The following is a 16,305-nucleotide window of genomic DNA, read 5'->3' on the forward strand; positions in this document are numbered from 1 at the left end:
CTGTTGTTGCTGTAGTTGGAATAGTTGTTTTTGCCCCTTTGGTAGTTGGACCAGAAGTAGTTGTTTCAATGGTTTTTGTTGTTGTTTCACTTGTTGTTGTTGTTGCAGGCACTTTAGTTGTTACAGTAGTGACAGAAGGTGTAGAAGAAACATTTTTGTTGTTGGTCCACTTGTAGTTGTCATCACTGGAACAGTAGTCGTTTTTTCCACCACAGCAGTTGTAGACGCTGTTGCTGTTGGGCCTGTTGTTGCTGTAGTTGGGGTAGTTGTTTTTGCCCCTTTGGTAGTGGGACCAGAAGTAGTTGTTTCAATGGTTTTTGTTGTTGTTTCACTTGTTGTTGTTGTTGTTGCAGGCACTTTAGTTGTTACAGTAGTGACAGAAGGTGTAGAAGAAACATTTTTTGTTGTTGGTCCACTTGTAGTTGTCATCACTGGAACAGTAGTCGTTTTTTCCACCACAGCAGTTGTAGACGCTGTTGCTGTTGGGCCTGTTGTTGCTGTAGTTGGAATAGTTGTTTTTGCCCCTTTGGTAGTGGGACCAGAAGTAGTTGTTTCAATGTTTTTTATTGTTGTTTCACTTGTTGTTGTTGTTGTTGCAGGCACTTTAGTTGTTACAGTAGTGACAGAAGGTGTAGAAGAAACATTTTTTGTTGTTGGTCCACTTGTAGTTGTCATCACTGGAACAGTAGTCGTTTTTTCCACCACAGCAGTTGTAGACGCTGTTGCTGTTGGGCCTGTTATTGCTGTAGTTGGAATAGTTGTTTTTGCCCCTTTGGTAGTGGGACCAGAAGTAGTTTCAATGGTTTTTGTTGTTGTTTCACTTGTTGTTGTTGTTGTTGCAGGCACTTTAGTTGTTACAGTAGTGACAGAAGGTGTAGAAGAAACATTTTTTGTTGTTGGTCCACTTGTAGTTGTCATCACTGGAACAGTAGTCGTTTTTTCCACCACAGCAGTTGTAGACGCTGTTTTTGTCGGGCCTGTTGTTGCTGTAGTTGGGGTAGTTGTTGTTGCCCCTTTGGTAGTGGGACCAGAAGTAGTTGTTTCAATGGTTTTTGTTGTTGTTTCACTTGGTGTTGTTGTTGAAGGAACTTTAGTTGTTACAGTAGTGACAGAAGGTGTAGAAGAAACATTTTTTGTTGTTGGTCCACTTGTAGTTGTCATCACTGGAACAGTAGTCGTTTTTTCCACCACAGCAGTTGTAGACGCTGTTGCTGTTGGGCCTGTTGTTGCGGTAGTTGGAATAGTTGTTTTTGCCCCTTTGGTAGTGGGACCAGAAGTAGTTGTTTCAATGTTTTTCGTTGTTGTTTCACTTGTTGTTGTTGTTGCAGGCACTTCAGTTGTTACAGTAGTGACAGAAGGTGTAGAAGAAACATTTTTTGTTGTTGGTCCACTTGTAGTTGTCATCACTGGAACAGTAGTAGTGGTTTCCACTACCGCAGTTGTAGATGCTGTTCTTGTTGGGCCTGTTGTTGCTGTAGTTGGGGTAGTTGTTTTTGCCCCTTTGGTAGTGGGACCAGAAGTAGTTGTTTCAATGGTTTTTGTTGTTGTTTCACTTTCTGTTGTTGTTGCAGGAACTTTAGTTGTTACAGTAGTGACAGAAGGTGTAGAAGAAACATTTTTTGTTGTTGGTCCACTTGTAGTTGTCATCACTGGAACAGTAGTCGTTTTTTCTACCACAGCAGTTGTAGACGCTGTTGCTGTTGGGCCTGTTGTTGCTGTAGTTGGAATAGTTGTTTTTGCCCCTTTGGTAGTGGGACCAGAAGTAGTTGTTTCAATGTTTTTTGTTGTTGTTTCACTTGCCGTTGTTGTTGCAGGCACTTTAGTTGTTACAGTAGTGACAGAAGGTGTAGAAGAAACATTTTTTGTTGTTGGTCCACTTGTAGTTGTCATCACTGGAACAGTAGTAGTGGTTTCCACTACCGCAGTTGTAGATGCTGTTGTTGTTGGGCCTGTTGTTGCTGTAGTTGGGGTAGTTGTTTTTGCCCCTTTGGTAGTGGGACCAGAAGTAGTTGTTTCAATGGTTTTTGTTGTTGTTTCACTTTCTGTTGTTGTTGCAGGAACTTTAGTTGTTACAGTAGTGACAGAAGGTGTAGAAGAAACATTTTTTGTTGTTGGTCCACTTGTAGTTGTCATCACTGGAACAGTAGTCGTTTTTTCTACCACAGCAGTTGTAGACGCTGTTGCTGTTGGGCCTGTTGTTGCTGTAGTTGGAATAGTTGTTTTTGCCCCTTTGGTAGTGGGACCAGAAGTAGTTGTTTCAATGGTTTTTGTTGTTGTTTCACTTGCCGTTGTTGTTGCAGGCACTTTAGTTGTTACAGTAGTGACAGAAGGTGTAGAAGAAACATTTTTTGTTGTTGGTCCACTTGTAGTTGTCATCACTGGAACAGTAGTAGTGGTTTCCACTACCGCAGTTGTAGATGCTGTTGTTGTTGGGCCTGTTGTTGCTGTAGTTGGGGTAGTTGTTTTTGCCCCTTTGGTAGTGGGACCAGAAGTAGTTGTTTCAATGTTTTTTGTTGTTGTTTCACTTGTTGTTGTTGCAGGCACTTTAGTTGTTACAGTAGTGACAGAAGGTGTAGAAGAAACATTTTTTGTTGTTGGTCCACTTGTAGTTGTCATCACTGGAACAGTAGTCGTTTTTTCCACCACAGCAGTTGTAGACGCTGTTGGGCCTGTTGTTGCTGTAGTTGGGGTAGTTGTTGTTGCCCCTTTGGTAGTGGGACCAGAAGTAGTTGTTTCAATGGTTTTTGTTGTTGTTTCACTTGTTGTTGTTGTTGTTGCAGGCACTTTAGTTGTTACAGTAGTGACAGAAGGTGTAGAAGAAACATTTTTTGTTGTTGGTCCACTTGTAGATGTCATCACTGGAACAGTAGTCGTTTTTTCCACCACAGCAGTTGTAGACGCTGTTGCTGTTGGGCCTGTTGTTGCTGTAGTTGGAATAGTTGTTTTTGCCCCTTTGGTAGTGGGACCAGAAGTAGTTGTTTCAATGTTTTTCGTTGTTGTTTCACTTGTTGTTGTTGTTGCAGGCACTTTAGTTGTTACAGTAGTGACAGAAGGTGTAGAAGAAACATTTTTTGTTGTTGGTCCACTTGTAGTTGTCATCACTGGAACAGTAGTAGTGGTTTCCACTACCGCAGTTGTAGATGCTGTTGTTGTTGGGCCTGTTGTTGCTGTAGTTGGAATAGTTGTTTTTGCCCCTTTGGTAGTGGGACCAGAAGTAGTTGTTTCAATGTTTTTTTTTGTTGTTTCACTTGTTGTTGTTGTTGTTGTTGTTGCAGGCACTTTAGTTGTTACAGTAGTGACAGAAGGTGTAGAAGAAACATTTTTTGTTGTTGGTCCACTTGTAGTTGTCATCACTGGAACAGTAGTCGTTTTTTCCACCACAGCAGTTGTAGATGCTGTTGCTGTTGGGCCTGTTGTTGCTGTAGTTGGAATAGTTGTTTTTGCCCCTTTGGTAGTGGGACCAGAAGTAGTTGTTTCAATGGTTTTTGTTGTTGTTTCACTTGTTGTTGTTGTTGTTGCAGGCACTTTAGTTGTTACAGTAGTGACAGAAGGTGTAGAAGAAACATTTTTTGTTGTTGGTCCACTTGTAGTTGTCATCACTGGAACAGTAGTCGTTTTTTCCACCACAGCAGTTGTAGATGCTGTTGCTGTTGGGCCTGTTGTTGCTGTAGTTGGGAATAGTTGTTTTTGCCCCTTTGGTAGTGGGACCAGAAGTAGTTGTTTCAATGGTTTTTGTTGTTGTTTCACTTGTTGTTGTTGTTGCAGGCACTTTAGTTGTTACAGTAGTGACAGAAGGTGTAGAAGAAACATTTTTTGTTGTTGGTCCACTTGTAGTTGTCATCACTGGAACAGTAGTCGTTTTTTCCACCACAGCAGTTGTAGACGCTGTTGCTGTTGGGCCTGTTGTTGCTGTAGTTGGAATAGTTGTTTTTGCCCCTTTGGTAGTGGGACCAGAAGTAGTTGTTTCAATGGTTTTTGTTGTTGTTTCACTTGTTGTTGTTGTTGCAGGCACTTTAGTTGTTACAGTAGTGACAGAAGGTGTAGAAGAAACATTTTTTGTTGTTGGTCCACTTGTTGTTGTCATCACTGGAACAGTAGTCGTTTTTTCCACCACAGCAGTTGTAGATGCTGTTGCTGTTGGGCCTGTTGTTGCTGTAGTTGGAATAGTTGTTTTTGCCCCTTTGGTAGTGGGACCAGAAGTAGTTGTTTCAATGGTTTTTGTTGTTGTTTCACTTGCTGTTGTTGTTGCAGGCACTTTAGTTGTTACAGTAGTGAACAGAAGGTGTAGAAGAAACATTTTTTGTTGTTGGTCCACTTGTAGTTGTCATCACTGGAACAGTAGTAGTTTTTTCCACCACAGCAGTTGTAGACGCTGTTGTTGTTGGGCCTGTTGTTGCTGTAGTTGGGGTAGTTGTTGTTGCCCCTTTGGTAGTGGGACCAGAAGTAGTTGTTTCAATGGTTTTTGTTGTTGTTTCACTTGGTGTTGTTGTTGCAGGAACTTTAGTTGTTACAGTAGTGACAGAAGGTGTAGATGAAACATTTTTTGTTGTTGGTCCACTTGTAGTTGTCATCACTGGAACAGTAGTCGTTTTTTCCACCACAGCAGTTGTAGACGCTGTTGCTGTTGGGCCTGTTGTTGCTGTAGTTGGAATAGTTGTTTTTGCCCCTTTGGTAGTGGGACCAGAAGTAGTTGTTTCAATGGTTTTTCGTTGTTGTTTCACTTGTTGTTGTTGTTGCAGGCACTTTAGTTGTTACAGTAGTGACAGAAGGTGTAGAAGAAACATTTTTTGTTGTTGGTCCACTTGTAGTTGTCATCACTGGAACAGTAGTAGTGGTTTCCACTACCGCAGTTGTAGATGCTGTTGTTGTTGGGCCTGTTGTTGCTGTAGTTGGGGTAGTTGTTTTTGCCCCTTTGGTAGTGGGACCAGAAGTAGTTGTTTCAATGGTTTTTGTTGTTGTTTCACTTGTTGTTGTTGTTGCAGGCACTTTAGTTGTTACAGTAGTGACAGAAGGTGTAGAAGAAACATTTTTTGTTGTTGGTCCACTTGTAGTTGTCATCACTGGAACAGTAGTCGTTTTTTCCACCACAGCAGTTGTAGACGCTGTTGCTGTTGGGCCTGTTGTTGCTGTAGTTGGAATAGTTGTTTTTGCCCCTTTGGTAGTGGGACCAGAAGTAGTTGTTTCAATGGTTTTTGTTGTTGTTTCACTTGTTGTTGTTGTTGCAGGCACTTTAGTTGTTACAGTAGTGACAGAAGGTGTAGAAGAAACATTTTTTGTTGTTGGTCCACTTGTAGTTGTCATCACTGGAACAGTAGTCGTTTTTTCCACCACAGCAGTTGTAGATGCTGTTGCTGTTGGGCCTGTTGTTGCTGTAGTTGGAATAGTTGTTTTTGCCCCTTTGGTAGTGGGACCAGAAGTAGTTGTTTCAATGGTTTTTGTTGTTGTTTCACTTGCTGTTGTTGTTGCAGGCACTTTAGTTGTTACAGTAGTAACAGAAGGTGTAGAAGAAACATTTTTTGTTGTTGGTCCACTTGTAGTTGTCATCACTGGAACAGTAGTAGTTTTTTCCACCACAGCAGTTGTAGACGCTGTTGTTGTTGGGCCTGTTGTTGCTGTAGTTGGGGTAGTTGTTGTTGCCCCTTTGGTAGTGGGACCAGAAGTAGTTGTTTCAATGGTTTTTGTTGTTGTTTCACTTGGTGTTGTTGTTGCAGGAACTTTAGTTGTTACAGTAGTGACAGAAGGTGTAGATGAAACATTTTTTGTTGTTGGTCCACTTGTAGTTGTCATCACTGGAACAGTAGTCGTTTTTTCCACCACAGCAGTTGTAGACGCTGTTGCTGTTGGGCCTGTTGTTGCTGTAGTTGGAATAGTTGTTTTTGCCCCTTTGGTAGTGGGACCAGAAGTAGTTGTTTCAATGGTTTTTGTTGTTGTTTCACTTGTTGTTGTTGTTGTTGTTGTTGCAGGCACTTTAGTTGTTACAGTAGTGACAGAAGGTGTAGAAGAAATATTTTTTGTTGTTGGTCCACTTGTAGTTGTCATCACTGGAACAGTAGTCGTTTTTTCTACCACAGCAGTTGTAGACGCTGTTGCTGTTGGGCCTGTTGTTGCTGTAGTTGGAATAGTTGTTTTTGCCCCTTTGGTAGTGGGACCAGAAGTAGTTGTTTCAATGGTTTTTGTTGTTGTTTCACTTGTTGTTGTTGTTGCAGGCACTTTAGTTGTTACAGTAGTGACAGAAGGTGTAGAAGAAACATTTTTTGTTGTTGGTCCACTTGTAGTTGTCATCACTGGAACAGTAGTAGTGGTTTCCACTACCGCAGTTGTAGATGCTGTTGTTGTTGGGCCTGTTGTTGCTGTAGTTGGGGTAGTTGTTTTTGCCCCTTTGGTAGTTGGACCAGAAGTAGTTGTTTCAATGGTTTTTGTTGTTGTTTCACTTGTTGTTGTTGTTGTTGTTGCAGGCACTTTAGTTGTTACAGTAGTGACAGAAGGTGTAGAAGAAACATTTTTTGTTGTTGGTCCACTTGTAGTTGTCATCACTGGAACAGTAGTCGTTTTTTCCACCACAGCAGTTGTAGACGCTGTTGCTGTTGGGCCTGTTGTTACTGTAGTTGGGGTAGTTGTTTTTGCCCCTTTGGTAGTGGGACCAGAAGTGGTTGTTTCAATGTTTTTTGTTGTTGTTTCACTTGTTGTTGTTGCAGGCACTTTAGTTGTTACAGTAGTGACAGAAGGTGTAGAAGAAACATTTTTTGTTGTTGGTCCACTTGTAGTTGTCATCACTGGAACAGTAGTCGTTTTTTCCACCACAGCAGTTGTAGACGCTGTTGCTGTTGGTCCCGTTGTTGCTGTAGTTGGGGTAGTTGTTTTTGCCTCTTTGGTAGTGGGACCAGAAGTAGGTGTTTCAATGGTTTTTGTTGTTGTTTCACTTGCTGTTGTTGAAGGCACTTTAGTTGTTACAGTAGTGACAGAAGGTGTAGAAGAAACATTTTTTGTTGTTGGTCCACTTGTAGTTGTCATCACTGGAACAGTAGTTGTTTTTTCTACCACAGCAGTTGTAGACGCTGTTGCTGTTGGGCCTGTTGTTGCTGTAGTTGGAATAGTTGTTTTTGCCCCTTTGGTAGTGGGACCAGAAGTAGTTGTTTCAATGGTTTTTGTTGTTGTTTCACTTGTTGTTGTTGTTGTTGCAGGCACATTAGTTGTTACAGTAGTGACAGAAGGTGTAGAAGAAACATTTTTTGTTGTTGGTCCACTTGTAGTTGTCATCACTGGAACAGTAGTCGTTTTTTCCACTACAGCAGTTGTAGACGCTGTTGCTGTTGGGCCTGTTGTTTCGGTAGTTGGAATAGTTGTTTTTGCCCCTTTGGTAGTGGGACCAGAAGTAGTTGTTTCAATGGTTTTTGTTGTTGTTTCACTTGTTGTTGTTGCAGGCACTTTAGTTGTTACAGTAGTGACAGAAGGTGTAGAAGAAACATTTTTTGTTGTTGGTCCACTTGTAGTTGTCATCACTGGAACAGTAGTAGTGGTTTCCACTACCGCAGTTGTAGATGCTGTTGTTGTTGGGCCTGTTGTTGCTGTAGTTGGGGTAGTTGTTTTTGCCCCTTTGGTAGTTGTTACTGGTACTTTAGTTGTTACAGTAGTGAAAGAAGGGTTAGATAACACATTTGTTGTTGTTGGTCCACTTGTTGTCCTCACTGGAGCAGTAGTTGTTGTTCCCACTACCGCAGCTGTAGATGCGGTTGTTGATGTGCCTTTTTTTTCTGTAGTTGGAGTTGTCTCTTTAGTAGTGGAAGCAGAAGTAGTTTTTTCAATGGTTTTTGTTGTTGTTTCACTTGTTGTTGTTGTTGTTGTTGTTGCAGGCACTTTAGTTGTTACAGTAGTGACAGAAGGTGTAGAAGAAACATTTTTTGTTGTTGGTCCACTTGTAGTTGTCATCACTGGAACAGTAGTCGTTTTTTCCACCACAGCAGTTGTAGATGCTGTTGCTGTTGGGCCTGTTGTTGCTGTAGTTGGAATAGTTGTTTTTGCCCCTTTGGTAGTGGGACCAGAAGTAGTTGTTTCACTTGTTGTTGTTGTTGTTGCTGCAGGCACTTTAGTTGTTACAGTAGTGACAGAAGGTGTAGAAGAAACATTTTTTGTTGTTGGTCCACTTGTAGTTGTCATCACTGGAACAGTAGTCGTTTTTTCCACCACAGCAGTTGTAGACGCTGTTGCTGTTGGGCCTGTTGTTGCTGTAGTTGGAATAGTTGTTTTTGCCCCTTTGGTAGTGGGACCAGAAGTAGTTGTTTCAATGTTTTTCGTTGTTGTTTCACTTGTTGTTGTTGTTGAAGGCACTTTAGTTGTTACAGTAGTGACAGAAGGTGTAGAAGAAACATTTTTTGTTGTTGGTCCACTTGTAGTTGTCATCACTGGAACAGTAGTCGTTTTTTCCACCACAGCAGTTGTAGACGCTGTTGCTGTTGGTCCCGTTGTTGCTGTAGTTGGGGTAGTTGTTTTTGCCTCTTTGGTAGTGGGACCAGAAGTAGGTGTTTCAATGTTTTTTGTTGTTGTTTCACTTGCTGTTGTTGAAGGCACTTTAGTTGTTACAGTAGTGACAGAAGGTGTAGAAGAAACATTTTTTGTTGTTGGTCCACTTGTAGTTGTCATCACTGGAACAGTAGTTGTTTTTTCTACCACAGCAGTTGTAGACGCTGTTGCTGTTGGGCCTGTTGTTGCTGTAGTTGGAATAGTTGTTTTTGCCCCTTTGGTAGTGGGACCAGAAGTAGTTGTTTCAATGGTTTTTGTTGTTGTTTCACTTGTTGTTGTTGTTGTTGCAGGCACATTAATTGTTACAGTAGTGACAGAAGGTGTAGAAGAAACATTTTTTGTTGTTGGTCCACTTGTAGTTGTCATCACTGGAACAGTAGTCGTTTTTTCCACTACAGCAGTTGTAGACGCTGTTGCTGTTGGGCCTGTTGTTTCGGTAGTTGGAATAGTTGTTTTTGCCCCTTTGGTAGTGGGACCAGAAGTAGTTGTTTCAATGGTTTTTGTTGTTGTTTCACTTGTTGTTGTTGCAGGCACTTTAGTTGTTACAGTAGTGACAGAAGGTGTAGAAGAAACATTTTTTGTTGTTGGTCCACTTGTAGTTGTCATCACTGGAACAGTAGTAGTGGTTTCCACTACCGCAGTTGTAGATGCTGTTGTTGTTGGGCCTGTTGTTGCTGTAGTTGGGGTAGTTGTTTTTGCCCCTTTGGTAGTTGTTACTGGTACTTTAGTTGTTACAGTAGTGAAAGAAGGGTTAGATAACACATTTGTTGTTGTTGGTCCACTTGTTGTCCTCACTGGAGCAGTAGTTGTTGTTCCCACTACCGCAGCTGTAGATGCGGTTGTTGATGTGCCTTTTTTTTCTGTAGTTGGAGTTGTCTCTTTAGTAGTGGAAGCAGAAGTAGTTTTTTCAATGGTTTTTGTTGTTGTTTCACTTGTTGTTGTTGTTGTTGTTGTTGTTGCAGGCACTTTAGTTGTTACAGTAGTGACAGAAGGTGTAGAAGAAACATTTTTTGTTGTTGGTCCACTTGTAGTTGTCATCACTGGAACAGTAGTCGTTTTTTCCACCACAGCAGTTGTAGACGCTGTTGCTGTTGGGCCTGTTGTTGCTGTAGTTGGAATAGTTGTTTTTGCCCCTTTGGTAGTGGGACCAGAAGTAGTTGTTTCAATGTTTTTCGTTGTTGTTTCACTTGTTGTTGTTGTTGAAGGCACTTTAGTTGTTACAGTAGTGACAGAAGGTGTAGAAGAAACATTTTTTGTTGTTGGTCCACTTGTAGTTGTCATCACTGGAACAGTAGTCGTTTTTTCCACCACAGCAGTTGTAGACGCTGTTGCTGTTGGGCCTGTTGTTGCTGTAGTTGGAATAGTTGTTTTTGCCCCTTTGGTAGTGGGACCAGAAGTAGTTGTTTCAATGGTTTTTGTTGTTGTTTCACTTGTTGTTGTTGTTGCAGGCACTTTAGTTGTTACAGTAGTGACAGAAGGTGTAGAAGAAACATTTTTTGTTGTTGGTCCACTTGTAGTTGTCATCACTGGAACAGTAGTCGTTTTTTCCACCACAGCAGTTGTAGATGCTGTTGCTGTTGGGCCTGTTGTTGCTGTAGTTGGAATAGTTGTTTTTGCCCCTTTGGTAGTGGGACCAGAAGTAGTTGTTTCAATGGTTTTTGTTGTTGTTTCACTTGCTGTTGTTGTTGCAGGCACTTTAGTTGTTACAGTAGTGACAGAAGGTGTAGAAGAAACATTTTTTGTTGTTGGTCCACTTGTAGTTGTCATCACTGGAACAGTAGTAGTTTTTTCCACCACAGCAGTTGTAGACGCTGTTGTTGTTGGGCCTGTTGTTGCTGTAGTTGGGGTAGTTGTTGTTGCCCCTTTGGTAGTGGGACCAGAAGTAGTTGTTTCAATGTTTTTTGTTGTTGTTTCACTTGGTGTTGTTGTTGCAGGAACTTTAGTTGTTACAGTAGTGACAGAAGGTGTAGATGAAACATTTTTTGTTGTTGGTCCACTTGTAGTTGTCATCACTGGAACAGTAGTAGTGGTTTCCACTACCGCAGTTGTAGATGCTGTTGTTGTTGGGCCTGTTGTTGCTGTAGTTGGGGTAGTTGTTTTTGCCCCTTTGGTAGTGGGACCAGAAGTAGTTGTTTCAATGTTTTTTGTTGTTGTTTCACTTGTTGTTGTTGTTGCAGGCACTTTAGTTGTTACAGTAGTGACAGAAGGTGTAGAAGAAACATTTTTTGTTGTTGGTCCACTTGTAGTTGTCATCACTGGAACAGTAGTCGTTTTTTCCACCACAGCAGTTGTAGACGCTGTTGCTGTTGGGCCTGTTGTTGCTGTAGTTGGAATAGTTGTTTTTGCCCCTTTGGTAGTGGGACCAGAAGTAGTTGTTTCAATGGTTTTTGTTGTTGTTTCACTTGCTGTTGTTGTTGCAGGCACTTTAGTTGTTACAGTAGTGAACAGAAGGTGTAGAAGAAACATTTTTTGTTGTTGGTCCACTTGTAGTTGTCATCACTGGAACAGTAGTAGTTTTTTCCACCACAGCAGTTGTAGACGCTGTTGTTGTTGGGCCTGTTGTTGCTGTAGTTGGGGTAGTTGTTGTTGCCCCTTTGGTAGTGGGACCAGAAGTAGTTGTTTCAATGGTTTTTGTTGTTGTTTCACTTGGTGTTGTTGTTGCAGGCACTTTAGTTGTTACAGTAGTGACAGAAGGTGTAGATGAAACATTTTTTGTTGTTGGTCCACTTGTAGTTGTCATCACTGGAACAGTAGTCGTTTTTTCCACCACAGCAGTTGTAGACGCTGTTGCTGTTGGGCCTGTTGTTGCTGTAGTTGGAATAGTTGTTTTTGCCCCTTTGGTAGTGGGACCAGAAGTAGTTGTTTCAATGTTTTTCGTTGTTGTTTCACTTGTTGTTGTTGTTGCAGGCACTTTAGTTGTTACAGTAGTGACAGAAGGTGTAGAAGAAACATTTTTTGTTGTTGGTCCACTTGTAGTTGTCATCACTGGAACAGTAGTAGTGGTTTCCACTACCGCAGTTGTAGATGCTGTTGTTGTTGGGCCTGTTGTTGCTGTAGTTGGGGTAGTTGTTTTTGCCCCTTTGGTAGTGGGACCAGAAGTAGTTGTTTCAATGTTTTTTGTTGTTGTTTCACTTGTTGTTGTTGTTGTTGTTGCAGGCACTTTAGTTGTTACAGTAGTGACAGAAGGTGTAGAAGAAACATTTTTTGTTGTTGGTCCACTTGTAGTTGTCATCACTGGAACAGTAGTCGTTTTTTCTACCACAGCAGTTGTAGACGCTGTTGCTGTTGGGCCTGTTGTTGCTGTAGTTGGAATAGTTGTTTTTGCCCCTTTGGTAGTGGGACCAGAAGTAGTTGTTTCAATGGTTTTTGTTGTTGTTTCACTTGTTGTTGTTGTTGCAGGCACTTTAGTTGTTACAGTAGTGACAGAAGGTGTAGAAGAAACATTTTTTGTTGTTGGTCCACTTGTAGTTGTCATCACTGGAACAGTAGTAGTGGTTTCCACTACCGCAGTTGTAGATGCTGTTGTTGTTGGGCCTGTTGTTGCTGTAGTTGGGGTAGTTGTTTTTGCCCCTTTGGTAGTGGGACCAGAAGTAGTTGTTTCAATGGTTTTTGTTGTTGTTTCACTTGTTGTTGTTGTTGTTGCAGGCACTTTAGTTGTTACAGTAGTGACAGAAGGTGTAGAAGAAACATTTTTTGTTGTTGGTCCACTTGTAGTTGTCATCACTGGAACAGTAGTCGTTTTTTCCACCACAGCAGTTGTAGACGCTGTTGCTGTTTGGCCTGTTGTTGCTGTAGTTGGAATAGTTGTTTTTGCCCCTTTGGTAGTGGGACCAGAAGTAGTTGTTTCAATGGTTTTTGTTGTTGTTTCACTTGTTGTTGTTGTTGCAGGCACTTTAGTTGTTACAGTAGTGACAGAAGGTGTAGAAGAAACATTTTTTGTTGTTGGTCCACTTGTAGTTGTCATCACTGGAACAGTAGTCGTTTTTTCCACCACAGCAGTTGTAGATGCTGTTGCTGTTGGGCCTGTTGTTGCTGTAGTTGGAATAGTTGTTTTTGCCCCTTTGGTAGTGGGACCAGAAGTAGTTGTTTCAATGGTTTTTGTTGTTGTTTCACTTGCTGTTGTTGTTGCAGGCACTTTAGTTGTTACAGTAGTAACAGAAGGTGTAGAAGAAACATTTTTTGTTGTTGGTCCACTTGTAGTTGTCATCACTGGAACAGTAGTAGTTTTTTCCACCACAGCAGTTGTAGACGCTGTTGTTGTTGGGCCTGTTGTTGCTGTAGTTGGGGTAGTTGTTGTTGCCCCTTTGGTAGTGGGACCAGAAGTAGTTGTTTCAATGGTTTTTGTTGTTGTTTCACTTGGTGTTGTTGTTGCAGGAACTTTAGTTGTTACAGTAGTGACAGAAGGTGTAGATGAAACATTTTTTGTTGTTGGTCCACTTGTAGTTGTCATCACTGGAACAGTAGTCGTTTTTTCCACCACAGCAGTTGTAGACGCTGTTGCTGTTGGGCCTGTTGTTGCTGTAGTTGGAATAGTTGTTTTTGCCCCTTTGGTAGTGGGACCAGAAGTAGTTGTTTCAATGTTTTTCGTTGTTGTTTCACTTGTTGTTGTTGTTGCAGGCACTTTAGTTGTTACAGTAGTGACAGAAGGTGTAGAAGAAACATTTTTTGTTGTTGGTCCACTTGTAGTTGTCATCACTGGAACAGTAGTAGTGGTTTCCACTACCGCAGTTGTAGATGCTGTTGTTGTTGGGCCTGTTGTTGCTGTAGTTGGGGTAGTTGTTTTTGCCCCTTTGGTAGTGGGAACAGAAGTAGTTGTTTCAATGGTTTTTGTTGTTGTTTCACTTGTTGTTGTTGTTGTTGTTGCAGGCACTTTAGTTGTTACAGTAGTGACAGAAGGTGTAGAAGAAACATTTTTTGTTGTTGGTCCACTTGTAGTTGTCATCACTGGAACAGTAGTCGTTTTTTCTACCACAGCAGTTGTAGACGCTGTTGCTGTTGGGCCTGTTGTTGCTGTAGTTGGAATAGTTGTTTTTGCCCCTTTGGTAGTGGGACCAGAAGTAGTTGTTTCAATGTTTTTTGTTGTTGTTTCACTTGTTGTTGTTGTTGCAGGCACTTTAGTTGTTACAGTAGTGACAGAAGGTGTAGAAGAAACATTTTTTGTTGTTGGTCCACTTGTAGTTGTCATCACTGGAACAGTAGTAGTGGTTTCCACTACCGCAGTTGTAGATGCTGTTGTTGTTGGGCCTGTTGTTGCTGTAGTTGGGGTAGTTGTTTTTGCCCCTTTGGTAGTGGGACCAGAAGTAGTTGTTTCAATGGTTTTTGTTGTTGTTTCACTTGTTGTTGTTGTTGCAGGCACTTTAGTTGTTACAGTAGTGACAGAAGGTGTAGAAGAAACATTTTTTGTTGTTGGTCCACTTGTAGTTGTCATCACTGGAACAGTAGTCGTTTTTTCCACCACAGCAGTTGTAGACGCTGTTGCTGTTGGGCCTGTTGTTGCTGTAGTTGGAATAGTTGTTTTTGCCCCTTTGGTAGTGGGACCAGAAGTAGTTGTTTCAATGGTTTTTGTTGTTGTTTCACTTGTTGTTGTTGTTGTTGCAGGCACTTTAGTTGTTACAGTAGTGACAGAAGGTGTAGAAGAAACATTTTTTGTTGTTGGTCCACTTGTAGTTGTCATCACTGGAACAGTAGTCGTTTTTTCCACCACAGCAGTTGTAGACGCTGTTGCTGTTGGGCCTGTTGTTGCTGTAGTTGGGGTAGTTGTTTTTGCCCCTTTGGTAGTGGGACCAGAAGTAGTTGTTTCAATGTTTTTTGTTGTTGTTTCACTTGCTGTTGTTGTTGCAGGCACTTTAGTTGTTACAGTAGTAACAGAAGGTGTAGAAGAAACATTTTTTGTTGTTGGTCCACTTGTAGTTGTCATCACTGGAACAGTAGTCGTTTTTTCCACCACAGCAGTTGTAGACGCTGTTGCTGTTGGGCCTGTTGTTACTGTAGTTGGAATAGTTGTTTTTGCCCCTTTGGTAGTTGGACCAGAAGTAGTTGTTTCAATGGTTTTTGTTGTTGTTTCACTTGTTGTTGTTGTTGTTGCAGGCACTTTAGTTGTTACAGTAGTGACAGAAGGTGTAGAAGAAACATTTTTTGTTGTTGGTCCACTTGTAGTTGTCATCACTGGAACAGTAGTCGTTTTTTCCACCACAGCAGTTGTAGACGCTGTTGCTGTTGGTCCCGTTGTTGCTGTAGTTGGGGTAGTTGTTTTTGCCTCTTTGGTAGTGGGACCAGAAGTAGGTGTTTCAATGGTTTTTGTTGTTGTTTCACTTGCTGTTGTTGCAGGCACATTAGTTGTTACAGTAGTGACAGAAGGTGTAGAAGAAACATTTTTTGTTGTTGGTCCACTTGTAGTTGTCATCACTGGAACAGTAGTCGTTTTTTCCACTACAGCAGTTGTAGACGCTGTTGCTGTTGGGCCTGTTGTTTCGGTAGTTGGAATAGTTGTTTTTGCCCCTTTGGTAGTGGGACCAGAAGTAGTTGTTTCAATGGTTTTTGTTGTTGTTTCACTTGTTGTTGTTGTTGCAGGCACTTTAGTTGTTACAGTAGTGACAGAAGGTGTAGAAGAAACATTTTTTGTTGTTGGTCCACTTGTAGTTGTCATCACTGGAACAGTAGTAGTGGTTTCCACTACCGCAGTTGTAGATGCTGTTGTTGTTGGGCTTGTTGTTGCTGTAGTTGGGGTAGTTGTTTTTGCCCCTTTGGTAGTTGTTACTGGTACTTTAGTTGTTACAGTAGTGAAAGAAGGGTTAGATAACACATTTGTTGTTGTTGGTCCACTTGTTGTCCTCACTGGAGCAGTAGTTGTTGTTCCCACTACCGCAGCTGTAGATGCGGTTGTTGATGTGCCTTTTTTTTCTGTAGTTGGAGTTGTCTCTTTAGTAGTGGAAGCAGAAGTAGTTTTTTCAATGGTTTTTGTTGTTGTTTCACTTGTTGTTGTTGTTGTTGTTGTTGTTGTTGATACAGGCACTTTAGTTATGACAGTAGTGACAGAAGGTGTAGAAGAAACATTTGTTGTTGTTGGTCCACTTGTAGTTGTCATCACTGGAACAGTAGTAGTGGTTTCCACTACCGCAGTTGTAGACGCTGTTGTTGTTGGGCCTGTTATTGCTGTAGTTATTGTTCCCCCTTTGGTGGTGGGACCAGAAGTAGTTGTTTCAGTGGTTTCTTTTGTTGTTTCACTTGTTGTTGTTGTTGCAGGCACTTTAGTTGTTACAGTAGTGACAGAAGGTGTAGAAGAAACATTTGTTGTTGTTGGTCCACTTGTAGTTGTCATCACTGGAACAGTAGTAGTTGTTTGTATGAGTTCGGTTGTTTTCTCATTTGTTGCTGGTACTTTAGTTGTCAGTCATTGTAAATAAAGTAAAAGAAAAGAGATAGAGAGAGAGAGATTAGACATTTCAGATTTGTACCTGTAATTATTCAAACAATGCCATACCTGATGTAGTAAAAACAAACGTTGTAGGAACAGCTGTGGTTGTGATTGTGCAAGGAAACAATTTTCTCTTTATTTCCCCATCTTCTCCACATTCTGCTGTGATGCAGTTCCCAAGTCCATCCGTAGTGTTGTATATGATTTCTCCATATGTGTAGATCTTCCCATTTATGAAGCATGTGCAGGCTGTTGACAGAATTGTCTTTTTTTTATAATCACCAATATTACCAAGTGTAACTCAGTAATCACAGTAATACTTACAACTTGTATTGTGGCTGCAATTTATTCCAGATTCTGTGCAAGCACTTTAA

The 16,305-nt window shown here is 41.3% G+C and overlaps 1 protein-coding gene across 1 annotated transcript in view; it reads right to left on the minus strand.

Moving 5' to 3' along the window:
• Positions 1 to 16,305, minus strand: part of LOC117388163 (mucin-2-like) — a 52,390-nt gene that overhangs the window by 22,680 nt on the left and 13,405 nt on the right. Inside the window, exons 16-22 of the mRNA XM_033985639.2 lie at positions 16,256 to 16,299; positions 15,998 to 16,180; positions 11,737 to 13,872; positions 11,267 to 11,544; positions 9,979 to 10,590; positions 5,977 to 7,767; positions 1,525 to 3,414 (exon numbers count right to left, since the gene is read on the minus strand). Coding sequence (XP_033841530.2) covers positions 1,525 to 3,414; positions 5,977 to 7,767; positions 9,979 to 10,590; positions 11,267 to 11,544; positions 11,737 to 13,872; positions 15,998 to 16,180; positions 16,256 to 16,299 — 6,934 coding nt within the window. The remainder of the gene's footprint in view (positions 1 to 1,524; positions 3,415 to 5,976; positions 7,768 to 9,978; positions 10,591 to 11,266; positions 11,545 to 11,736; positions 13,873 to 15,997; positions 16,181 to 16,255; positions 16,300 to 16,305) is intronic.

Source organism: Periophthalmus magnuspinnatus, chromosome 3 (genome assembly GCF_009829125.3).
Source record: "Periophthalmus magnuspinnatus isolate fPerMag1 chromosome 3, fPerMag1.2.pri, whole genome shotgun sequence".
Lineage (NCBI taxonomy): Eukaryota > Metazoa > Chordata > Actinopteri > Gobiiformes > Gobiidae > Periophthalmus > Periophthalmus magnuspinnatus.